General features: G+C 36.0%; 4 protein-coding genes across 5 annotated transcripts; all 4 read right to left on the bottom strand.

Moving 5' to 3' along the window:
* Positions 1–822: 822 nt before the first annotated feature.
* LOC116014351 (zinc finger CCCH domain-containing protein 17-like) lies at positions 823–6,859 on the bottom strand. The gene is made up of 3 exons (XM_031254392.1): positions 6,549–6,859; positions 4,688–4,798; positions 823–2,277 (listed from the first exon to the last, which is right to left on the bottom strand). The coding sequence occupies exons 1-3, from the start codon at positions 6,639–6,641 to the stop codon at positions 913–915; spliced, it is 1,569 nt and encodes a 522-aa protein (XP_031110252.1). The 5' UTR covers positions 6,642–6,859; the 3' UTR covers positions 823–912.
* Positions 6,860–7,327: 468 nt separating this feature from the next.
* On the bottom strand, positions 7,328–12,889 carry LOC116011918 (NADH-cytochrome b5 reductase-like protein). Its single transcript, XM_031251351.1, has 13 exons — positions 12,669–12,889; positions 11,327–11,369; positions 10,964–11,039; positions 10,338–10,397; positions 10,202–10,255; positions 9,397–9,451; positions 9,199–9,269; positions 9,017–9,068; positions 8,590–8,667; positions 8,308–8,397; positions 8,079–8,192; positions 7,817–7,882; positions 7,328–7,726 (listed from the first exon to the last, which is right to left on the bottom strand). The coding sequence occupies exons 1-13, from the start codon at positions 12,834–12,836 to the stop codon at positions 7,670–7,672; spliced, it is 984 nt and encodes a 327-aa protein (XP_031107211.1). The 5' UTR covers positions 12,837–12,889; the 3' UTR covers positions 7,328–7,669.
* Positions 12,890–14,436: 1,547 nt separating this feature from the next.
* On the bottom strand, positions 14,437–18,408 carry LOC116014053 (nudix hydrolase 19, chloroplastic). Its single transcript, XM_031254040.1, has 6 exons — positions 17,745–18,408; positions 16,728–16,868; positions 16,495–16,599; positions 16,183–16,282; positions 15,376–15,468; positions 14,437–15,150 (listed from the first exon to the last, which is right to left on the bottom strand). Exons 1-6 carry the CDS (start codon positions 18,342–18,344, stop codon positions 14,858–14,860), a joined length of 1,332 nt encoding a protein of 443 aa, XP_031109900.1. The 5' UTR covers positions 18,345–18,408; the 3' UTR covers positions 14,437–14,857.
* Positions 18,409–19,487: 1,079 nt separating this feature from the next.
* Positions 19,488–22,195, bottom strand: LOC116012507 (zinc finger CCCH domain-containing protein 39). 2 transcript variants are annotated; one of them, XM_031252061.1, is made up of 3 exons: positions 21,821–22,195; positions 20,762–21,541; positions 19,488–20,031 (listed from the first exon to the last, which is right to left on the bottom strand). In XM_031252061.1, the coding sequence occupies exons 2-3, from the start codon at positions 21,519–21,521 to the stop codon at positions 19,763–19,765; spliced, it is 1,029 nt and encodes a 342-aa protein (XP_031107921.1). In that variant the 5' UTR covers positions 21,522–21,541; positions 21,821–22,195; the 3' UTR covers positions 19,488–19,762. The 2 variants fall into 2 exon arrangements, with proteins under 2 accessions (XP_031107921.1, XP_031107920.1); XM_031252060.1 differs by having other exon boundaries at positions 20,762–22,195.
* Between the last annotated feature and the right edge of the window lie 3,856 nt (positions 22,196–26,051).

Genomic DNA, 26,051 nt, shown 5'->3' on the forward strand with positions numbered 1-26,051 from the left:
TTGTTTGTAAATAATTTATTCATTATTAAAATATAACCAGATGTATATATTACTGTTTCTAATCTATTTTAGTGACATGTCTTGTTAATTAGTCAAATTAATTCTTCTTCTTTTAATGTTTTTTTTTGTAATTTTTAAATTATTTTTTTTGTTTAATAATATTTTTAATGTAATTTTTAAATACATAAATTTATGCACAAATCACCAACTTGAGTCAAGTCCAATGAGATGGAAGAACGTAACAAATCTATGGAGTACTAATTATTGTAATCTGAAAATGGAAAAAAGACATCTGAAAATGGAAAAAAAGACACCATTTCAAATGCTGTACCGCACTACGGTATCATGTTTTTAATATGCATTTCATTAGTTGCTTAAACACTACATATTGTAATATTTTATACAAGTTTTTTAGCATGTGACGGCTTAATCTTCAAACCCAACGGTATGAAAATCCGCCAATATGGTCAACACGTCAAAGCGCACGCCAAGAAAAGACCTCTTTCCAGCATCCAAGAAATTCACTCCGATGCTTAAATATATCATTATGCAGTCAAGTTTGATGATTAATACCAAGTATTATAATACTAATTAGATACCAAAGTTTTTTGTCATTCATTTAGCGATATTGTATGATGGAAAACAAAACAAAAAGCATCTAGGCAAATTTCAACACTATTTTCTAATCTTTCAATTTTCTACACAAAATATACTATATGTTCAATTATGACCCTGTCTGTGAATCAACCTAATAGACAGCTATGGTCAGCTTTTGTGTTCCGCTTGCAATGGTTTTGCAAAAAAAAAAAAAAAAAAAAAAAAAAAAAAAAAACAATTAGATGAACTTCATTCTAATAATGGCAAAAGTTTTAGTGATGGAATTTTGTTATAAAGACGTAAGAAGTAGCAACCCTACCTCCTTTTGCTCTGGAGGATTTCAGCTAGAGATTTTGGACCTTGAAATTCATCTTCTACGTTTGTTCCAGACAGCTGTGGCCCTAAATTCCAATCCCCTTTTGCTCTTCTCTTCTCTTCTTTGATCTGGGAAAGTGTCTTGGGTGCACTAAACAGTTTTGACTTGTCAGTTGATTCTCTCTTCTTAGAAACTCCCATCCTTGAGACTTCAGACAGAAAAGGCAGCTTCTTGCTGTGTATCCTCTTAAAATGCTGCCTACGACTGCTCATGTGAGAGTGTCTCAATGTGCTTTCATGGTTGATACCATTCAGAAAACTTCCCCGCTCTGATTGTGACCCACTTGCTTTACTTTCCACCTTTGATGCCAGTCTTTGATGCCTCTTCCTAGTACTGTGACAATGAGGCCTATTTGTGCTTGGGGTGTTAAAATAAGACGAGTCATGCCTTCTATGGTAGTGGTTCAGAGTATAACGATCAACTGTTTGGCGCCCTTTCAGATGGTTGCGGAGGTCCATATTACCCTTAGCACTAAAAGCCCATTTTGTCGGCATGTTTTTCCTTTTCCATGGCAAAATACAATCCTTCACCCTCTGTCTTGCATGGCCATTGATTTTTCTTAAAAGATAACTAGTACACTCATCGTCTAGCACAATTCCTGTATCTAGATGCACGGGATGATATTCACTATTGTCCTCAGAATCATCTCCCATGTACTGCTCATCAAGTGTTCTGCCATCCATATCATTTTGGAGTGAGTACTCATGATCTACTTCATACCCCAATTCCCCAGATCTATCATTGACAAGAACATCAAAACCAGGAGATGATTCTAAGCATTCTCCTCTCTCTATATTGTCTTCCATTTCATCATCTGAACTCCATGCGGTGGCCAAATGAGATCCTCCTTCGGTAAAGCCTTCAGCAGGAAGTGAAGAAATCAACTTTACTGCTACAGCTTCTTCAGATTGAGATCCTGAAATACCTGGAGAAGTATTTCCATCAGTAAGATTATTAGTTGCCGGTTGTAGATTTACTTCTGTCATGACCTTTGCGTTGGCTGATATCTTCAGACTAGTTTCAAATGAACTAGGATGTGTTTCCACTTGTGCGGACCCTTTTTCACTCCCCAGACATTTCTTTTTCTCAACGGCTAGTCCATCAGGGACTCTAGAAGCTATCTTTGAGGATTGCAATGTAGGTACACCATCATCAGGTCCATGTAGAAACACACATTTATCACCTTTATTGCAAAAACCATTGTTATAGAAAAAACAAGGAACATTTGTCTTGTTCACTTGCACCACAGGCTGATGGTATGTAGTTGTTGATTCATATGACATACCAGAAAAACTCTGCAATGGCTGCACACGGCACAAAAAGGCAAAATAAAAGTGTTAGATGAAATATAGAACTAGCGAGAAGAAGCATAACTTGTAGAATTGCAAGTATAAGACACAGTTTATCTTCAAGCAAAGGGGTTATAGAAGAAAGCAAGCGCAGCCAACACCCTTTGATAAATGCTAATATGCATGCAATTTTGGAAAACATTCAGAGGAAAGGATTATTCTAGAATGAATTAGAAAATAAAAGTATAAAACTGCATTTTTTAGCCATTATCCTAATTCTTAATAGGGGAATGCTTTCAATTACCCTTTATAGGAAACCCTCAAAAAAAGGAAGAACCTTGTTACAAACTAGACTTATTGATGAAAACAATCCAAACAAATGCACCTTGACACAATTATAGCCAAACCATTTCAAGTTGGTAATTTAGTACACAAATTGCAACTGTTGGTGCAATTTTAGAAAATTTATTTAATTCAATCCAAAAAAGGTCCAACCAGAGACTTGAATTCGCTTATAATATCATAGAAGAGTTTATCAGATTCATAAAAGACTCCATCTATTTCGCATTGAACACTACTTTCATGAAAAAGATAATGTAATTTCATATATACTGATCATTTATGCTTGTTGCATTGATTTATGTAAGTTAGTGATTGTCTTTAATATATGGCAAACGTGTTAGCCAATTCAAGTATAGTTGGATTTTTTAGGATTGGGTTAAACAATTGACTAGAATTGCTCCAAAGTTTCAAGTTTTGGTATTACCAACTTTAAAAGGTTCCATTATCATTATAATAACACGCAAAGGTATCGATATTTTTCATCAATATGCCTATAAACTATGTAATTATTACCACATTTCATGAAATATAAAATGGGCAGTGATTCAAGAGTATATGAGCTGATGTGCAAATAAATCGGACGACCGAAAAACCGGCAACCAAAAACTGAATTGGCCAAATATTTTGGTTTTTGGTTTAGGTTATCAAGGTAAAAAAAAAATTCAGTCATTTTGGTTTTTCGGTCAGTTATCGGTTTTTAAGGAGAAAATCAAAAGCCAACCGAAAAACCGAAGGTTAATCCAAAAAAAATAAAATAAAATAAAATAAATCCAACCTTAGCCCATTTACATTTTGAAAGTCCACAACCCATCACATTAATTTTAATGGACTATTGGACTGCACTGCATTTGTTGACCATATAATGTATAAATATAGTCCATTTACATTTCACTGAGCTACTATCTACTTGAGGGCATTAATTTTAATGGACTATAAATACTAAGATATTATTTGTTTGCTTTAACAATTTATCCCTTTAGCATTAGTCAAATAAATAAAATAAATTTAGCACTTTTACAAGCAAATTTTGGTTATATTTAACCGACCGAAAATCGTTGGTTTTGGTTATATCGAATGATTGGTTGGTCGGTCGGTTTTGGTAAGTCATGAAGGTTCGGCTAAAATTTCGGAAATTAACCAAAAATCAAACAATGCTGAATGCTCACCCCTACAGTGAGCGATTCAAAATTCCTTAATGGCCAAATCTCTAAAAACCAGCATATCTAAAACAAACATGACTCTATCATCTTTCTAGATCCTGTAAGGCTGTAAAGCAGTAACAAGCATGATAAAGTAAATCTTGAAGTTGCATTCTATCAGCACATTGTAGATACCTTATCTCTTGTGAATCAGGAAGTCTATCAAGACCACTATACAATTAAACGTTCCTACTAATCACAAAATATCAAACACAGATGACTGATTTACTGCTGGAGTTCAGTTCATCAGTTTGATGTTAGCTAGTTCAACCACTGAATGAACCAAGTTATGCTTTGCATAGGAGGGACAGGTCATTGATCTCATACTACAAGATTTGCCAGTTCTATTCAACCACTGGAATTTTCTTTTCTGAAAGCATATATCACATAAGAGACTGAGTAAAGAACCACAAAACCCACTGATCTAACATAAAGTTCAGGAAGCAATTTTAATCCATGGAATATTGCTTGGTTATGCTGAGCACATCATTAGCAACAGCAAAAAGAAGAATGTTATGAACTTAATCAACTTATAGCCCAAATCTGCCAAAAATCTCCCTTCCTGATTTACCAAAAGAATCACAGATGATAGATAGCTGGCATTTTATCTCCCTTCTTTAGCCACTGAAATTTATCAACCAACAAGAATTGGAATACTCTAGTTCAGGATGACTTAGCATGCTAAACCTCCACTATAATAATGGAGGTATTTTAATAACAGAAAAGAATAACCAAATCAGCATCCCAGGTTTTTGAAAATGCAGAAACTATATAGTTAATTATATTTATATAAAGGTAAACTGTTGATGGTAGGAAGCAAATCAACTATGCCTGCAAACTAGCATAAGCACATAATATTACACTGAATAGAAATGGAAACTTACAGGATGTCGGAATCCACAGGTTGGATTAAGACAGCTCCCTGCTAACCAATACCAGCAGTCCCTGGGGTTGAGCCTAGCAATATCACTGTGTCGATACTCACATTCAACGCCCTGAAAAGCAGAACCCATGCCATCAGTTTTTTGACAAAACCCAAATGTTCATGAAGAATTCAATCAAATTAATCTAACAATACATAGTATATGATGTGGTTTTTTTAATGTATGTATCAAGTATCAACTATTCAACTTGTTGTAATACTATAACACATCCAACAACTTTATTTGTACCCACAGTTATGAACTATCCATTAATCATAATTAATAAGAGAAAGCTTCTAAGAATATATTATTTCATTCATACTTTATTAAAATGGTTCTTTAAGAAAATTCCAACAAACTAGTAAATGTAATGTAGCATGAAAGCAATGAAAGTTCAGATTTCTGTTTCACAAAACTTGCTTAATTTTTTTAAAGGATAAAATATAAGTTACTACATTGTACTTTGGTTTATAATTTTAACGCCAGCAGAAATTTTTTTAACTGGAGTCCTTGCTTAAGTTCCTATTAACATAATAACATGTGAATAACAACCCTCATTTTTTCGACCAAAATTGCCACAATTTTTCTATTTAACTACATCTTCCACCTTCCTTATTTCATGGTAGACCAACCCATTCTCAGACTGGAACTAAATAGTGAGAATGACATGTTTCAGAATCAGGATACTGTTTCTGAACCACCATTACACCAGGCCTTAGCTTCTGCTGCTTTGTGCTGTCATCATTCATCAACAGAAGAAAAGCTTGCAGATTAAATTTGAGTGCTTTGTAATCTAGGTCTCAAGTCTTCCCATACATGGCCTTAATGTAATCAGAAAGTCTTCCACTTGTCCAAGTCCAAGTCCAGAGTCACATCCAAGAGAACTAGATTTGAGCATGTTGTAAACTAACTAGAAGCCAAAAAACTCTCCAATAGTATTGGTGGGTCCAGTTACCAGTAAGGAATAGTTCCTCTACTGTTGAATGTGGATGGGCAAAGCAATGAATGGTTAGTATTAAAAAAAATGGATTAAATTGATTATTGTTTGCTAATTGAGAACCAAGAGTTGAAGACCAAAAGTAGATCATATTGAAGTCACATTTAGGTATAAAACTTCAGTTTCATAAACTTGAATTGAATTCAAGACACTTACTAGTTTGTGTGGAAATTTAACTAAATAATGAAAAGAGTAATGTTCTGTAAGATTCTTCTAACAAATACTCTTTGCCTAAATGATCATAGATGACAGCTAATACATGATTGCACTTGTATGATGACTAATACCAGAAAAATAACATAATTAAAACCTAAAGCACATTGGTAACAAACTAAAAACCGCAATCAAAAGCATGCACAAAGCAGCAGTATTGAACAATAGTTCTTAAGCTACAGTAAGCACTAAAGAAATGCACATAAGACACAAACAGTGTTTTACGTATATAGAGGCACCCTGATAAACTCATTTACAAGAACAAAATGCAGTAAGGCCAAATGACACATCAACCGCTTCTAATTATGTTATACTCCGTACCAAATAGAGGAAGTTCCTGAATTTTCAATACGCACTTTGAGGAACATTTTATCATATAGTATGCATACAGATACATACATAAATAGATGTAGCCAAATATATATACAACTCGAGCGTTTGGATCATGCTGGATAATTCCAAGAAGCTCAGATTGAATGCGGACTCCAAAAAACACTTCAGATAATAGAGTTGGAAGGAAAGTGTATCAAATAGAAATTGACAAACATAGAGCAAATGAAGTAAATAAGAACTACGCGACATTTCAAGGGGAGAGAGGTTGGGAAGCTTTACCTTCTTGCAAGTGAGAGGCGAGGCTAAGAAGTAGACGCAATCGGTGTTGCGCTTCAGCAGCTCTTCCTCCATTTTCTCCCCAGTAAACTGCATAGCTTTGCGGCCTGTGCCTGAATCGAATCACCGTCGATTCGTCCGGGCGATGCCGTTTCTAGAGACGAAGCGTGTATGAATGAATGTATGTAAATGTTTGTATATAGAGAGAGCCGGAGAGAGAGAGAATGGAAGGAAGCAGTGCAGGGAGACAGGGAGTTCTTCTATTTTAGGGTTTTAATTCTCGCCTTCTCTCGACAATTTAATTCTCGCCTTCTCTCGGCTTATTGTCGTGAGGGCTTCATTTTCTAGGTGAAAGACTGTGACATATTTTTTGGAAAAAATAAAATAATTATAAAACACAGACAAAAATAGAAATAAATATTTTTTTGGAATATGTGTTTGAGGTCAGAAACATATCTCTCACTTGCATTTGATTTTTTTTTTTTAAATATCGATCTCAAACGCAATATGATTTATAAAATACCATTCTATTTAAAAAAAAAAAAAAAAAAGTACTGTGTAATTTTTAAAAATGTAATAGAGTTAGCGCAAACGCACCCCTATTCTATTTTTTATCACGATAAATTAGCATGCATAATTTTTCAACTAAATAAAAATGGTGGTATTACCAGGTATGAATGTATGATACTTCTGAAGTAAATAGTCATTCAAAAACTGACATAAATCTCAGAGAAAGTAAAACTCTCATCACATATTTTGATATTATTAATAAAAGAAAAAGATAATAAAAATTGTGACTCTTCTTTTTAATTGAAGGAGAACATATCACGATACGTACAAAATTAATCTATTTATTCTAAATAAACTTTGTATAACACAATCCATTTGCACTTCCCATAAGAGAAGCTCCTGCTTCATAGATAAACACAAATCAAGTAACGAAATCAGAGAATCTGTTGATATTTTCTTATGGGAAGGCCTCAAAAAAAGTAAAACTAAGCTAAAACTAGAAACACTCTTGCTCAATACAACTCTCAAATTTTGCTGTAAAGAGTTTGCCTTCTTCAAAATTCATTTATTCTGAGAACTGCGAAAATCAACTAGTTCCAACTACAGAACTACTATCAGAACTTGTAAACCATGTTTTCTGTGTATCCAACTTCTTTGAGTACGCCACTCAGCTGCACCCAACGAAACACAGAATTTTAAAAAAAAAAATGTTGACGATTATTAGAAGCAAGCAAGGGATGGATGGAGGTAAGAAAAATCACCTCTCCTTGTTCTCTCTTATCTTTTTCTCCAGATACATGATTCATCATCCCAGGAGGACCACATACCTGGAAAACCGAAAGAAATAGTTGGAGCATACACTTGGATTATGTATTATATCACTGCTAAACCCAAAGAACATGATAGTCTAATTCTAAGGCAAATGGGCATGGTATCACTATCGAGATTTCAGGTTGTTCGAGATATTGGGTTCAAGCACCATTTGTGGCAGTAGCAGTTTATGGCCCATTGGAGAGTACTTACAAAGATAAGTGTATCATCACTAGGAGGAGGCAACCCTTTGATGACCATATCCTTTGATATAAAACCAGAGCCTCCTCTCCACTCCTTTGTTGGACTATCTACAGTGTAGAATATCTGAAAAATGACCCCAAAAAATTAAATAAAAGGAAATAAAAGATAAGGAGGAATTACTGTAATTCATGAACAAACAAGTAAGCATGTAAACGTTTTCAAATTGATTCTGCAGTACCTTAAGATTTGGATGCGTTGCTGCAAGCACATCAAGCTTCTTTTTCAGAAGTATGTCATCAGGAGACACGTTAGCATATAGCAACGAGATCTGTAAGAATCGAAGCTTCATGAGCTATCTATAAAATCCATTGAATTGGAATATCTTTTATGACTGAAACAGAAAATCTGGCAAGCACCCTTTCACAAATAGCACAGTTAATGTGGCATGCACCCACACGAGCAATTTATGGCACTCAGTTTTCATATGCAGGAAACAAAAAATTGAATTATTTTTTTCTACCTGAGTGTTGTCATCAGGATTCTTGAGAATGGCCTCAATCACCTGGAGCATTGGGGTGATGCCACTGCCCCCTGCAATCTGTGCACAGGAAAGCAAACTCAATCAAGTGAAAATATATTTAAGTGCAACTAAATTCTGTTTATCTGTATATAACTTCAGATATTGTTAGCTTTGTAAAAGTTATCCATAGGGGAACTTAGCCAATATCCAAGATCTACTCACTACTCACACCTTCATTAATTAATACAATTTCTTTTCAAAAACTGACATCCATCTGTGTATACGAAAATAATATCAATCTTATTCTTGGTTGATTCTTGGCTTGGTAACAATCAAATTTCTTTAGATTAATTATTATAAGCTATAAACTCCTGAATGTTGTTGATCGACGATCAAGTAGCATGTCAGCATGAAGGCCATCAATTACCATGCCAATGTGTTTCTTCATATTTGGCCTATACTTGAGCTTCTCAATGGGCCTGCAAAAACAGAAAGAAAAAGAGGAAAAAAAAAAAAAAATCAATCAAACAAACAACAACAGCGGCATGGAAATGTATGCGTACATTAATTTACTGTAAGCTTAGAAGTTCACTTCTGTAATTAACCAACCCTTTTACTTCTACTTTGTCTCCAGGTTTTAGGCTTGCAAAATGCTGACTCATTTTTCCTTCAGGGTAAACCTGCAGTATATTTTAGCCAGTGATAAGAACTACATGAATCACCATTGGAAAAACATGAGTATTCTAATAGATTAAGTAACAGTGTAACACAACACATCATATAAGCAACAAGATATATAAGATATACCTTGATTAAAAGGTCGAAGTGGCCCTTGGCATCAGGATCTGATATAGGTGTATAACTGAAAATGGAACACACTTCAGAAACTTACTGTCCATTGAATTTTCAGTATCTATTTAATAATAAGGCATGTAAAAGACATCAAAGGCCATCCACAACCCAGAACCTCGATTTTTTAAAAGACTATTATACTGTTGATAGCAGTAGTAGGAATGTGTATTGTCCAAAATACTATTATACACCAAATCTCCAATTGTTTTCCAAAAGATACTCTAATATACACCAACAAGGCACCTCCAAATTCATTGAAAGGCTGTTACATTTTACCTTCTATATAAGAGACTTGTGAGCCTTTCTAGTGGAAGAACATATATTGCACAGAAGCACTTAGCAGTAGTTCTTGATCAAATCTTCTTCTGGCATATATCCTTCCTTTCTTTCATTAATATTTTACTCCTTTCAGTTTACCATAATTTAAGAATATAGATATAAAGGAACCCACCATATTGCTTCTCAGGTATACATTGATCTAAACCCAAGAGGTAAAGATCACATATATCCAGAGGGATGCTTTGGGGCCTTGGTGGTGTGGGTGTAAAAAAAATGTTTTTGCTTTTGCATGTCTTAGCACAAATATGGCAAAGAAAACAGTGAAAAGCAACTAATATATATACAATAGATAATGGTCAATACAAGAGCAAAGAAGTCATTGAGAGAAGACAAAAATTGATAGTAAGTGTAGCAAAAGGAAGGTGGGGAAAAGAGGGCCATACAATTGAAGAGGAGAGAGAGAGGATAAACCAACACTTACGGGCGGATGACAAACTTTGGTTTTCCTTCAGCATCTTGTTGTCCAATTGGTGCTCTACAATGTGTCAATGTAGAAAGATTAAAATAGAGTATAGCAATGAAGTCATACACAAAATACTCACATTACTCTAGCTTACCTTGTAATGATGCATGATGCAATATCCAGACCCAGCTTTGCAGAGGGATCAAATGAAAACCTAGAAATATGGAGGAATATTCCAAATAGTCAGATTTTCCATCATACAGTTTTTTTCTGTTAAGATTGAATATAAAACAATTTAGAAAATAATAATTATACAAATCTGGAAATGATATAAAAAGCAACATGAAATCTTGTCTGCTATAGGTCTATCATAAATGCACATTACTACATGAGTTTCTTTTCAGCAACCGCATCAGAAGCCGAAGACCTCTGACCAAATGGGAAAATAATAGAATTGATCCCCAAAAGAGGCACCACTTACGTCTTGTACAGTTGTACTTAAATTACAATTGCTAAGCTATAATTAAATTCTTTAGGACAGTTTGTGGTAAACCAATCCACCTATCTTACTGGTCCAAGTTAGCAGCTCTCACTAGTTTAATGGCATTGAAATCAAATTTTTTTTAGACATTTTGAGCTTAAAACTCATTCTGATTATCAGCCTTTCACACCATTTATCAACTGTTAAGTAAAGGGATGAAAAAAATATAGTATCAGATCTTTACAAATACCTTGTTGAAACTTGAAAATATTAAATATTTGGTCTGAAATATCACTAACCTGAACAGATGAGTATTATGGCTGACAGGTGCCCTATCCTCCAGCTTAAATTCAATCCACTGATTAGGATTAAGAGCTGAAAGGAAAGAAGAGATTTAGAAGAACAGTACTATCCATTCTATTTCCAACTGCATAAAAAACCAGGGATTTTGCACCAACAACAGCAAGTAAAACAGATACTAGATCATACTATCTTTAACTAAGGCAAAAAAAGGAGTCTTCCTGGGCTGAATGCAAATTTAGCCATTCATAAAGCCAGTTGTAAGCGCCATTTTAGTCCGCCTTCTTTTGTGAATAAAATCTTACTTGGAAAAAAAAATAAAAGAAAAACCTATGAAAAATGGGCCAGAATGAGGAGCAAACCAGTTTTGCGGCTTGTATCTTCATTGATTTGGTCCAAATACACCTGCATTTAGAGAGAAAAAGTTAAAGCACTTAGCTTTGTAGTCTATACAGACAAGGATTAAACATCCAGCTCACCAACTCAGTTGAAATGGTCAAATGAAATGATAAAAGTATAGCTTACATAGACCTGATCCACATCAAATAAGTGACTACTAACAAACATGGAATGTGATCATAGCCTCTATCAAATTATTGAAAGACATTTATATCACTCTATTTTGTTCCACAAAGCCAATGCCCCAGTGAAACCTCAAAACAATTTCAACAATCAACATACATCTAAAAGTTAGCTTTCTAAGCAGTAAGTGAAACATCAATGAAACATCCCCTGATACTGTAAAGAAAAGAATGCAATGTATCTCATTAATGCCTAGATGCATTCAGCATCATCAATAGTTCAAAATTCAAATAACATAGTGTCATATTGACGGATTACATCTTCTTTTCCATCAATTGCAAACACAAATAATTTAAACAGAAACCTATAGCACTCCGTCACCAACAATTATTACATATTTACAACAATACAATGCATGACAATAACAATACTCTTTTGTAACTTAGGAACCAAAGGACACAAGGATCCCACAACCAAAATACACATTACCAAGTTTAAACAAAGAATTCCATTTAAAATAATATACCCCCAAAACTAGGGGTAATCAAGCAAAAAAAAAAAAGGCTACTCAAATTCCATGAGGGGAGCTAAGCTTCCTGCACTAGGTTAGACCCTCATCAGAAAACAGCCAAAATTGCAATTACAAATCTAAAGAAAAGGGACACACAATGGATACCATGAGGCACCCTCCTGCAAGAATGTTTTCGTGCCCAGCTACTAGAGCTATTATTTTGCAGAACTTAATTCGATGCCTTCACTCCCAGAGGAAGGTCTCTATATAATCTATTACAATATGTAATTAAAGAAGCAACCAATTATGTAATTATCAATCCCTAACTTTATGCTCCACTCCCTGAATAATGGCTTTGCCTGCAAATCATGTACTTGATTTGGTTGATTGATTGATTATTATGACCATTCTTGTCTTGATTTCCTTTCTTGTTGGGTGAGTACAGATTTAGGTCCCTATCAAACATCAACAACCCCTAACCAATAGCTCAAAACCACAAAATAAACTGTAGAATCAAACCAATGCAAGAAACTGTTCAACGTCATTAATGCAAGCGCCAAATTCCAAAAGTCTACAACGAACAATAAGCACAAGACGATGAAAGCCATACTTTTTTTCTATTTTATGTTAAAATGAAACGAAATCCAGATGAAGCCGAGATGCGAAATTACCAAATTGGGCGAAGAAAAGTAGTAAAAGTAGGAGGCCCCGCCGGCTACCGCCGCAACAGCGCCAAAAGGGAAGCGAAATCCGGCGAAGCTCGACTTAGATTCGCCTCGAAAAGCTTGAGAAAATGCGATCGGCGCAGCCTTCGCTAGTCTCTTGAACAAGAGTGACATTTTCAATCAATGCTTTGTGATGGGGGCAAAGTAGTGAAGTTCCAAGATTTATGTAGAATGACAGAATCAAACTCTTGTAGAGGTTTTATACTTTATACTGACTACTGAGCATCATAGGAAATAATCTAGTGCGGTCTAGCTTACAGCAGTAGATGTACACGCTCTTTTTTTTTTCCTTTTTTTTTTTTTTTTAAGGTAAACATAACTATTTTATTAAATCATAACATAAAACGTTTCTAACTATGTTGTAGTACTGTTTCAAAACTAGGAAGCTATGTTCCTTTAGAGAGTTTAAAGCTTCATTAAAGATTTGGGCATTCATCGTCATTCTTTTTTGTTCGTTGCCCAGGACAAGATCATCACTTGCCGAAATGAAACTAAACGATTTATGCTTATGAAAATAATGAAAAGCTCGTGAAAGTAACGAGAGAAAAAGACAATAATTATTATGAAGACAAAAACATAAAAAGGAACAAAATAAAAGAGGATAAAGGCAAAGTAGGGTTGGGAGCTCAAGACTACTAACACAAACCCCAATACCTACCTACTAGCTATATATATATATATATATATATATATATATATATATATATATATATATATATATTATTAAAAGGAAGGAGGGAGGTGGTGGTGGGGCGCGGCGGCTGTTCGCCGGAGAAGGGCGGTGGCTGAGGGGAAGGACGACGGCGGTACGGCAATAGGAAAAGGAAGAGAGCAGCGGTGGCGGCACGGAATCGAGGGGAAAGAGAGCAGTGGCGTCGGCGGAGAGGTGGAGGGAGAAAGAAAAAGAGGAAGAGCTGCGGCGGTGGTCAGAGGCGGATGGAGTTGCGACGGTGGTCGGGCGGAAGAACTAGAGAAGAGCAAACGTAGAAGGTAATCGAAACCGCCGGCTCAAAACTCCATTAGAGCTCTAGCCGAAGGTCGGCGGTGGAAGCAGATGGGAGAGCAGCAGAGAAAGGGCTTTTTTTTTTTTAGTACTAATGACTCTGTTACAATGTAGTATCTGTTCATAGTTACTCAGCGTACTACTGACTCTGCTATGAACAGATACTGCATTGTAACAAAGTCAGTAGTACTCAAAAAAAATTGATAACATAGCAAGCAACATTTTTTTAACAGGCAAAAAATATCAAATTGACTTAGTTGCACTATTTTAGTAAGCTCAAGTGTTTTATTAAAACGTTTTAAAGTCTAAGAATCTAATCGCTTGTCAAGACCTAAGAATCTAATTGTTTGCCAAGACCTTGTGGTCTAGTAACACTCGGTTATAGGGATGTCAATTGTACCCGTACTCAACGGGAAACTCGATTCTCCGCCCCTATGGGGACGTGACAGGAACAAAAATAGGGAATTGGGAACAAGGATGAGGCATTTTTGAATTCCCCGCCAGGGACGGGGATGAGGAGTACTCTCCCCGCCCCGCCCCGATGTATGTATAGTCACACAACACACACATATGTATTACTTTGTATGTAATATATACTAATATAATTTTAAAAACATTATTGTCATTGTATGTCATGCTTATGAAATGCATATTTAGATAATATGTTTAATTGTAAAATATTAAATATTCCTTTTAAGTTGGAATATTGGATAATTACAGCCTTATTCGACAATTTTTCCTTATTTTCCTTATTTTTAATACAAAAGTCCTCTCAAACTCAAGTTTCAGTACAACCCTGTATGAAAAGGTCTCTCAAATCTGTTGCTCCATTTGAGCAACACAAATTTCACACCAGATATAAAATTCTATTACTACATTTTAAACAGCAAAGAATATGAATTGGATATTGCACATCACCAGAAAGATGAAAATACATTGATGTAAATAAAGAGAAACCCCAAGGGCATTGAGCTTACTTCCCCACAGCAATGGCGCCACCCAAGTTTTCCTGGTCCATTCCTCGTCTGCTGTCTTGAATACAAACCAGGCGAAGGAAAGAGACTGAATTCCTACGTTTATGGAGCAACTGATCTCGGGAAGCAGCTTCGAGGAGTTTAAGAATACAAATGGGCTACAACTTTGGAAGCGAAGCAGCAGGCAGTTTTGATTGCGTTCCATTGCCATTATTTATTCCAACCTGATTAGCCCACGAAGAGATTAGATGATGGGCGATTGCATAAGGGCCGGGGACAAACATAGGAGCAAGCTCCCCGCTATCGACATTATAGGTTGTGGCCAAGTTCTGCTCTTTCTCAACGCCTTTGCACATTTGATCTACTTTAGCGGCGGTTGTCTTTTGAGCCTTGTGGTACTCGGCCAAAGTGAGAGCCTTCTTCACATCTTCTCTGCTGTGCCACTGAGCATCTATAGAGAAAAGGGATTTCAAGAACCAACAAAACGAGAAAAAAAGTAAATGACTCAAATTGTGGCTAAGGCTCGAAGGTGTGTGGTGATTGGTGACTCTGCCCATCATATGTGATATGATGCTTGTGTATATATTGCAGTGCAATATGAACAACTTGAAGCAAAAAGAGCCAAAAGTGCCTTGGCCAGAAAACAAGAAGTTGCAGTACAAAGTAATGAAATTACCTTCCAATTCTTCCTTATCCACTTCGATTTCGAATGATTTAGCATATGCAAAGAACCCTACCATTAGCTGGCATGGCATACTACTGGGTCCAACTGCAATACAACCACACAATAAGAGCATGATTCAGGAAATATTGCATGTAATATAGTCTTTTTGGTGTAACTCAAGGTTTCCACCATCGAACACAGTGACTAATACCCTCGCTGAATTGTAGGCACCTATGAGGGTGAGATAGCTGGTCTGGAGATCTAAGGTTGCTCCATACCCAAAGCCAAGGATCGACATTTGGTTAAGGATGGATGAGTCCCTACCACTCAACCACAACCCCCAGGTTCATGTAATATATAGTCTAGGAAGTAAGAAGTCAGCTTAATATTGTTTACCCAAACAATGCATGTCTAGAGGCCAAAATTCTTGACATTCCACGATGGATATTATTTACATTGTTTATGACTCTTAAATTTATGTGGACAATCTGCAACTTATGTGCTCATTTTGCACATATGACATATAACGAACTCATAAGAAAGCCATCATTCATTCAACACTACCCTGAAGTTTTAAGTCAAACAAGACACTGAAGAGCTATGTTGAGCTCAATTCTCCTTTCATTTTAAAGGCGATTTAGAATCATTCATTTTATGTGGTGGCTGAACTAACTTCTTTGTTTGTAAAAGGTACCAATGTTTTAAAATATGTTACTATGATAACCACAAAATTAAGATCCCCCATTTCACTCAACAGAAATAGTTACAGTCCAGTAAAATCTGGGGAAGGAACGTTCACAAATGTCAGGAAAACTGTACCTGGCCAAGGTTGAGAACTATGATAAACTACTTCACCGACTTCAATACCAGTTTCCTCCCTTGTTTCTCTTCTCACTGCCTCTTCTAAGCTTTCTCCTGGCTAATAACGACAGAATAAATATGGCAATTAACAAGTGTAGGAAAAATAATGCTTCTGCTGAATAAAAAATTAGAAAACACAGCGAATGCATAGAATATATTTTTGTATTATTTCTTGTTCATACCAAACTGTCAACACAAGTAAACAGGAGCTCTAAATTGCCACTCTGACAGTTCGGTTTTCTTTCTAAAGATGAAAAGTGCTCCACATACCTCCATAAAACCAGCTAGGCAACTCCACATACGTGGCACAAATCTTGACTGCCTACTCAATAGTGCACGGTCATTTTCTTTATCTATGACTAACATGATGACAACCTGTTGCAAGGAAACGCAGATAAAGTGAAGATATTCAGTTCATCACGCATGTCAAACTAGTAAAGCCACGTCCAAAGAATTGAATGAAGAAAACAAACAAAGAAAAGGAAACAAATGTCAGAGTGTACCGGATCAACACGAGGATAAACTCTTTTCTTGCACAATTCATTTGAGCACAGCTTCCTTCTCCCGGCATCTGCAGGCACAGTCTTACTTCCACAAAATCCACAAAACCGTGATACACCATGCCATTCAAGAAGTGCTCTGGCCTGATAAAGCTCCAAGTTAGTAATTTAGTATCATGGAAGGGTTATGAGCTTAGTAAATTTACCGAGGTTGTTTTGAGTAATTATGGTAACACCACTCTATATGAAGCTAAAGAGAAAAAAAAATCCAATAGCACCATAGTTTGATTGGGAGAGCTTATGATAAATTGAAATGAAGAGAATCAATCATTCAACAACAACTCAACAGCCTCTGCAAAATAAATTGAAGCCCAAGGATTAATCAAACTTATGATCCCTCAATTGCTACATTTCAGTTTGGAGTGTTTTTTTTTAAACACTCCAAACAATTGCAGCTTCTTATGGCTGATTTTAAAAGAAAGAATCAGCTCACTAATCCCTACAAGAAAGAAAGAGAAATATACGCCTGCACGGGCAGCTCAGCTCAATTGGTTCCTGGTGGTAGATTATGGGCAAGGATACAAGATCGAGGCGTAGTGCAAGAGTTACACCCAATGTGGTGGGCTCATTGTGGGAGCCCAACATTGGTCTTCCCACCTAATGAGTGGCCGCTGAGTCACCGTGATTGAGCCATCCACTATCCTATCCTATCCTGTTGGGCCGAGTCACCGTTATTCACCCATCCACAATCCTATATTCCTATCCTATCCTGTTGGACGCGAGGAAGAGAAATATACTGAGGAATTCTAATTTCCAACTGTAAAAGTTGTGTTTAGGACTCACTAATTGATAGTCAGTACACAATTTATAGGTCCAATCTATACAATCATCATTTCAATCAGTGTTGATTAAGACCAGAGTAACAATCATAATATATCAATAAATGATCAAAGTTCCCAATCCACCTCCATCAGCATAGAATATGAAAATGGATCAAAAGATTGGAGAAGCAACACTCACATGACCAGCAATAGCAAGTTCTCCCATGGCACGAGAATCCGCCCAATCAGAAGCCACCATTAAAGTCCTCAGCTCAACAAAGCAGAGCTGTCTAGCACCCAATGCTTTCACCAACTCATTACCACCCTCAGAAACATCAACAGCCCAGTACACAACACTTTGATTATCCTCCTCCCCATTCTTGGACCCCAAATAAACCAAAGACTCTTCACTCAGCTTCACAGCATAATTCTCCAGCAAACCCCTACAGTCCCCAAAATCCAACCACCCAAGGTGCCAATTGGGGTCTGGGCTACCGGAGGAGCCGGCTAAAGGGCGGCCCTTTCTGAAAGGCAAGATTTTGAAATTGGGCGAAAGGGGTTCGTCGGTCTGACCCAAGATTAGGTTTTTCAGGGTCCGGATAGCCGAAGCTGATGAAAACGGGTCCGTGGGTTTCGGGGTCCGAAGCTTAATCGGGTTTCCCGCAAAGACGTGAGAATTCAAACTCACGGACATGGCGGGGATGAAGATCCAAGATTTGTTGTTGGTTTTGAGGGTTTTAGAGAGAGAGTGGAGTTGAGAAACGGCTTTGGTCGATGAGGAAGACAGGAGAAAGAGCATTTCTCACCATCAGCTAGAGAAGGTTCAACTGTGAAGAGAAAGCAGGCGGCTTCGCCACCGCGCGCTCGTGAGGGTGGGTGAGTGACACGACCAGTTAGGAAATGCCTATGTGACACGTGTAGCTTTTGAGAAACGTGGGCTCCATCAACCGTTGTCCTATGATTTAGCCACAAAATTTTGTTTGTCTGTCGATTTTTTACCTTGTTTTCAATATCCGTCTTTATTGACTTACAAATTTTCATTTATAATTCATATATAATATTAATTGACCGCAAATAAATTACAAATTCCTGTTAAAAAATAATTAAAAATTTTCATACATAATGAGGGAGTTTGGTTGCAATGAGAAAATTATGAGAGAGAAAAAAGGAATAAATTGAAAATTTAAATTTAAATTATAATATTTGGTTAGTAGGAATTGAAATTCTAGTGTTTGGTATAAAGACTAAAATTTTAATTATAGCATACAAATGAAACACCAATTTTAGATTATAAAAAAGGTAATTTTGTTTCAATAGTATCTTTTGTTTTCTTTCCAAGAATCGCCAAATTGAAAATATCAGCAAAAGACATGGGATATTCTAATTCTATGAAAACGAATGAATTTGCTTGTCTTCTGAATTAAATAGAAGTGGCATTCTTATTTCCTCCAACCAAACAGACTAAATAGTCTATTAAGTTTACGTCAAAATGCTCTATAAAAATAATACTATTTATACTATTTTTATTTTTTGTGGGTTTTTAGGTTGTCAAGTATGTTTAACGTGTCCAGATGCGTGGTGCGTGGTGTGCACGCGCTCTGCTGGGCGCTTCTGGTGCACCCCATGTGCACCAGGAGAAAATATTCTTTTGCCGGGCACTTCTGGTGCACCCCCTAAATCGGACAAAAAATCAGTGTCTCCAATAAGAACTCAACTTATTCTCTTTCGCCCACATATGCATTAGCACTTACAAAAACCTTCCAAAATTCCCCTATTGAGACGCTCTAACGCCAACTTTTGTTCTTACATGGCAGCCACAATGTAATAGGTTAGTGTTGTAGCCCACTCTTTTAAGTGGTATCTCACTGATGGCTCCCGGCATGTCATACTTCAATGTGCATGTATGAAACAATCTAGGTAAGTATGTAACTACTGATACAAATTTTAAGCAATGGAAATAAGAATAGTTATTATGAAGAGAACTCTTAAGTAATAGCTTATTACAATTCTTTACAACCAAAGAAAAAATAATTATAGTGCAAAATTCCAGACTCCAAAACTATCAAGTAGTGAAAGTAAAATCTCAAATGATAATCGAAAAAATTGCAATAACTAGACGAAGTGGAAAGAATGTTTTCAATCTTGATTTATCTTGATCACACTCTCCCTTCGGAGTGTGTAAAGGAAAAGACTCGACCCAGATGATCATGTGCTCGTTTAGAACTCGTCTTCTGCTTTTCGACACAGGAGGTGAGGCGGGACTAGGTCCTCGATCCAATCAGCATAGATCGGACAGATTTTCTTGGTCGGTTTCCATTTCAAGAACTTCTTGCCCTCTTCTGGTTGTTGTTGCTGTTCCTTCACTGGAACACATGGAACCGCGTTTGCAGGGGATGGATCGACTGCAGGAGCGAGAGGCTTGATTGGGGCGGGCGCAAAATTTGTTGTTGTTTCCATCTCAGTTCTGCCAGTCGGAGCCTTTAACTCTGTCAAACAGATAAAACTCTCAAACATGAGACAACTAGAAGGGAAAAAGAACACTAAGACCCGATGTAGAAACAAGAAAGCAATAACATAATTTTAAGGAAAATTGGCAAAGCGGGATCGTGTTTAAATGACAAGATTGGAACTGTATCACTGAGGTATAGCATAACAAAAAGAAATTAAAAGACAACATATGCTAGCATTATAGGTACAATTTGAAGAAAGCATCAAATGCAAACATGACTCGAATGTTTTGGGCATAATCTTTTTCGACCAGGCTGTCTACCCGGGTAAGGATGCAGCAAAACAACAGTTCGTATTTCCTCTTCTTGTTTTTAGTTATTGACAATGTAATGCTAAGATATTAACAGAAAACTAATGGGGGGTGGCTCAAATTGCATCTAGAATTCTAGATATAAAATACTCCATATCATAATGCAAATAACTATACCAACATTAATAAGCATTAAGCTGCATATATTTGTGTTTTCGGAATGGAAAGCACTACAGTCGTAATGTTCTTGATTCAAAACAAAACAAAGTCCTCTCATGAAAAAGTAAATATGCATTTTGCCATTTTCCTGCCTTACTAACACCATGAATAAGCAGAGACAACAAAAGTGGCATAACTCAATTAGACAACAAGTGTAATGTGAAGCAAACCAAGAAATATTATACTAATTCTAACATATTAGCAATGTAAAATAATTCCGATCTGCATCATTGGCATACCTGAATGGCCATGAGCAAAGTGACACCTCTCGCCAAAGGGGCACTGACCTGTGATCTCCCACTTGCTACATATCTTCGTTTTCCAAAATGTAGGTTTAATCCGGTAAGCATCCGAATCAACACTAGCATGTTGGTTAATTTCGAATTGATCGGAGTCACTTCTCCTCCCCAGCATAGAACCTGTAGTTCCAATGCTTATAGCAGAACTTTCCCTCTGTTCTCTTGCCATATCATTCTTGAATTGTGGCGAGCGTTCGTGTAGAAAATTACACCTCTCTCCATACGGGCACTCCTCCCCATTATAAAACTTCTTGCAAATCTTCATCCTATGTATTACTTTCTGATCATTATTCCAGTTCCCCGCCCCCCTATCCTTATCCTTCTCACGAACAATATCCTGCCAATTCGGAGGGGGCTCTCGAAGATCCTCAGCCCCGTGGGCAAAAGTGCAATGCTCGCCGTTCCTACAATTCCCTTCCATGAACTTCACACACATGCGCGTCTTATAAAATATATGGTTTGATCCTTTTCCAGGGAGATTCGGTGGATTCACTTTCGGATTTTGGGCATTTGAAGAAACCAATGGATTGATTTCAGAATTTCTTGATCTTTTAAGAGGAGGCTCATTATCAAATTGGGAATACAACTCAATGTGTTCTTGGTTCATCTGCAGTGGAGGCCAGAAACCTCCCATATCCCCTCCAGAATATGGCAATGACACAAAGGACTGAGATGGTGGTGGGGGATCAGGAAAGCTCATTCTCTTCTTTCCAGTAAAAACTAATAATAATCAAAGATCCGAATTTTTAACAAGATCAATACACTTATAACCAATGCAATTCAATTAAAAAATATATAGAGTATAGAATGAATGCAGATTTTTATTTAACTCTACACAATAATCAAGAAACAACTAAATCCTAAAACTTGCAATGAGGAGGAAACAAGAAAATCTTATATATGGTCAATCACAAATATTCATATGATTATTTCGAAAACTAAAATTCCTAGCTGTTTTTTTTGGGCTAAAAACAAAAAATCAATGCAGAGCAAGCAAACCTGAGAAAAGGTGTGCTGATGATCAGTTTCAAGAACACCCAGAGCCTCTGCTAAAAATCAAATCTTTTTACACAAAAATCAAAAACCCAGATTGAAAATTGATTTATTTTCAAAGAATGATCAAGATTGAGGCTTTGTATATATGTATTGTGTGAACCCTCACAAAGAAAATTTTTATAAAGAAAAAAAAAACAGAAAAAAAAAGGGTTTATTCGTTAAGAATGATGAGAATGGAAGCCCTAGCCGCAGCTTAATCGGGAAGGAGAAAATCAAATCGAGTACATATTAATATATTAATCAAAAGTCCAAAGTGGACTAGGAAAGAAACCCTAAAACCCCAGACACGGCTAAAACCCCTAACAGTCGCCAAAACATCGCAACTACGTGGATAATTATGGTATTTCTCTTCCAAACTTTTTTGTTTTTCTATTATGTGGGACCTATTCTTGCCACTCTGGCACTCTGCAACTTTTTGAATTTTCGATTCCCCTTCCTTTCATCTTTCCTTTACGTTAGGTTCAAAAGAATAGAATAGAATTTGGAGGAAAAATAAATAAATACATATATACGAACATATTGAACTGGAAAATAGAAGAAAAAATAAAATTATATATATACACGTGCACATATGAAATTGGAAAAAAAAAAAAAAAAGGAAAGAAAGAAGGAAGAAAAATAGAAATATATATTATCGTACCTTAGTGATAATGGAAAATTAATGGATTATTCGTAAGTGCTTAGAAAGTTAGAAATATATGTATTAATATGAAGGGTTTATAAACATATTTTTTAAATAATAAAAATAGATATTCCTTGTGATTAGGAATAGTTAAATACTAAAGGGCGTGGGAATGATTATTTCCATTGCAAATGGAATAGTTCAATCCTACGAATTCAGATAATCTGAGATAAATCGTATTGATAATTCCCTCTTAACCAATTTTTCCTTGATCAATGAACCTACAAAATCCTTCAAATTGTATCTGATTAAATCCGGGTATTGTAGTCATCCCCCCCCCCCCTTTCATCTCCAAACATTTTTTTGAATTTCCCATTTATCAAAAAACCCCACCCTTGATTCATTCTTCAGCTAATTAAACCGTCTGCTGGGAGTTTCGGGTTTAATACCGATATTTTTGCAACAAATCCAATAAATCTAAGTGTAGTGCTTACGCGTTACTCACCCGTCCGCCACTGGAAACACCACTTCCCGTCCGACTTGCATGTGTGAAGCATGCCGCCAACGTTCATCCTGGTTTTGTAAAAATTGAACCAAACAACAGAATAAATTTATTCCACCAAATGGCATTTCATTCTCAATATATTCCAAGAACCAAACAATACTTTTTTATCAACTTCAGAAATTTATTACTACATCAAAAGTCAAGACATTTTAAATCAGAAATCTTTCTTAATGCATTAATTATCATTAATTTTCTCTTTATAATTATTTTATTCTATTGATTGGTTCTAGCTCCAAAGAACATATACATGGAGCTATGTCGACTTACGTACGTCTCGTTGACTAAACGATCAAGGTATACCACGTATCATCCCTCTTTCCATAGAGGAGAGATTAAAAAAAAAAAAAAAGTGGCTTCTAGTTTAAACTAGCGCTACTTAGCTATTCATATAGTTCTTGTTGAAGGCGTTGTGCGTGAGTGAAGTGTTGTATAACAGCGCATGTAAGTACAAAGGGGATCAACGTGAGTATAAGTCTAAAGACGCGAAGCAGATTCCTTGGTTATTTAGAAAGAATTTCTTTTTTTGTTGTTAAGTGAATCGAACATCACTTTATGCTAATTAAAATCAGACCCTTAAGTGGATCTTGAATTTTGTTTGAGTTAAAGGAGATTCCTTCCTTGTTTCTGAGTTCTTGAGTGAGAAGTAGAGAGACAGGAGACGAGAGCGGATTCATATGAGTTGTTATTGTTTTGAGTTGTTTGACCGGATTTGAGGGGATCTGTAGTGAGCCTGGACGATTGAAAGAACTATTAGAGAATGTCTGTTGATTACTACCTTATATCTTTTTTTTTCTTTTTTTCTTTTTAAAAAAAAAGAGCAATTGGACACAGAAATCAAGCTAGAGACATGAAATTCTAACATCAAAATAATAAAGTCAAAATTTGTTTTTTTTTTTGTTTTTTTTTTTTTCGTTTTTGTTTTGTTTTTTTTTTTTTTTTTGTTTTTTTTTTTGAAAAAGCTATGGCTTGCGCAAAAATGTATGGTGGGTTAACAACCATGCAAGATATGCAACGAATCTTGTTAATTTATTTTTCCAAATTCATGTATTGCCATTATTTTTTTCGGATAGGAAAGAGTGAATGTCTTTTTTGGTCCTACTGTTATTGGCGCATTTTCAATTTTAGTCCGCTTTAGTTATTTTTGCCACATTGATTAGAAGTGTTCCACTTTTGGTTCAGTCTTAAGTATTCCGTCTAATGGTCGTTTGAGGCAGGGCTAATTTCGTCTTTTTACTCTGGTCTCCTCCTTTACTCTGAATTAAAGCATGTGCTCCATCTCAACTAAAAGCCTAAGCTGATAGTTGGACGAAACCCATGATCTTTTGCATGGCTCTGATACCAAATTAAAGCATGTGCTCCATCTCAACTAAAAGCCTAAGCTGATAGTTGGACTACACATATTATATTTATGCTCACACTGTGGTCGCCGCCCAGTTCCTCATCATTGAAGGTGGAAGCTCCGGCATTCTTCTATTCCTCGCGATTCTTGCCCTCATTGTGATGCTTCCGCTGAATATGTACGCTGGGAAGGCTCCAATTGCTGATCAGTTCTCCAAAGCTACGCTACTATCAATCATATAGAAAAAGGTTCGCCTTTGCTCTGGATTCACTTTATATTTGTTGTAGTTGTTGTTCTCTTCGTGCATCACGGTAAAAATCTTCAACTAAGGTTGAAAGTAACTAGGCTTAGAGATGTGTATGGTAATCCGAGTCAATCAAGTGCAAATTCTAGTGCGCCCCTGGCAACGTAACTGACATATATTGAAATCATCTGGGATCTACAAAGTTCTCGCTGAAATTGCGCAGGGTGCTTGTAAATACATGCCTACTGTTGATACTTTTGTTTTGCAGTTCCCCCCTTGCCATCATTAGTACTGCCATTGAGAGTGCATGGAGAATAATTAATGCAAAGGCAATGGATAATGCGCAGATGTGGCTTGCTTGGGTGCAGAGCTCAAGCTGGTTTGCGTTAATATGAAAATCTAGCTTGCGTTAATTCTACAGAATTTGAGCTTAATGAAAAAATTTATACGTCTTAAGGTGGTATATGCAACTGCCAATTTACACGGGAATGACAACATATCAATTTGAAAGTTTTCAAAATCAACAAAAATCTTCAAACTTTACAAGTATATCTAAATAGAGCATCATCAAAACTTAGAAAGAGAATTTTTGGGCGATGAGACAAATATGAGAAAATACTAGATAGAGAAAGAATCATTTAGAGCTACATTCAACACTTTAAGCTTTTATTAAGTTATTCTAGATTCAAGTGTTTGACATTCATATGATTCTAGACAAAAACACTAATCGTTGTTGAAGTGTTGGAAGCCAAAGTAGCACAAGAGGACTTGGTTGATCTTGCTTGCAGCAAAGAGGCCAAATGAATGAAGATTAAGGTGACTCTGTTGGTGACCCTTGGATTGAAGGACAATAAGAGAAGAAGCAAGTAGCAAAACAACTTTCTATTTAGGCTTTGTTCAAGGAATGTTCACTTGTAATTTTGTAACAGCGAAATCCTTCCATGGTATTAAGGGAAAGAGTGAACTAGGAAAATTATACCACCAACCAAACAACTATAAAAATATCTCTCTATCTTTACTTTAAGTACTTATTTTTAGTGATTTGTATATCACGCACTTACAGTTAAATCTTGCAAATGCTACGTTAGCTGTTTGACTTGATCACTAAAAATTCTAAAAAGTCAAACACCTTATACTGAAAATTCAGTCTTACTTGTTAAGTATAGTGTTAAATAACGTAGCGTTTGACTTGTTTGACCACTATTAGTTGTTTGACTCAAACAACCAATATAAGTGTTTGGTTAATCAGTGTTTTGTAACATCTTCTTACTCCAAAACGCTAGCATTCAAAAAGTTGCTCAAAATAACTTTTCCAATCAATTTTTTGAAAAATATATTATTTTCTCCAAAACAACTAAAAAAAAAAAAAAAAAAAAAAAAAAAAAAAAAAAAAAAAAAAAAAAA

Source organism: Ipomoea triloba, chromosome 3, assembly GCF_003576645.1.
Source record: "Ipomoea triloba cultivar NCNSP0323 chromosome 3, ASM357664v1".
Taxonomy (NCBI): Eukaryota; Viridiplantae; Streptophyta; class Magnoliopsida; order Solanales; family Convolvulaceae; genus Ipomoea; species Ipomoea triloba.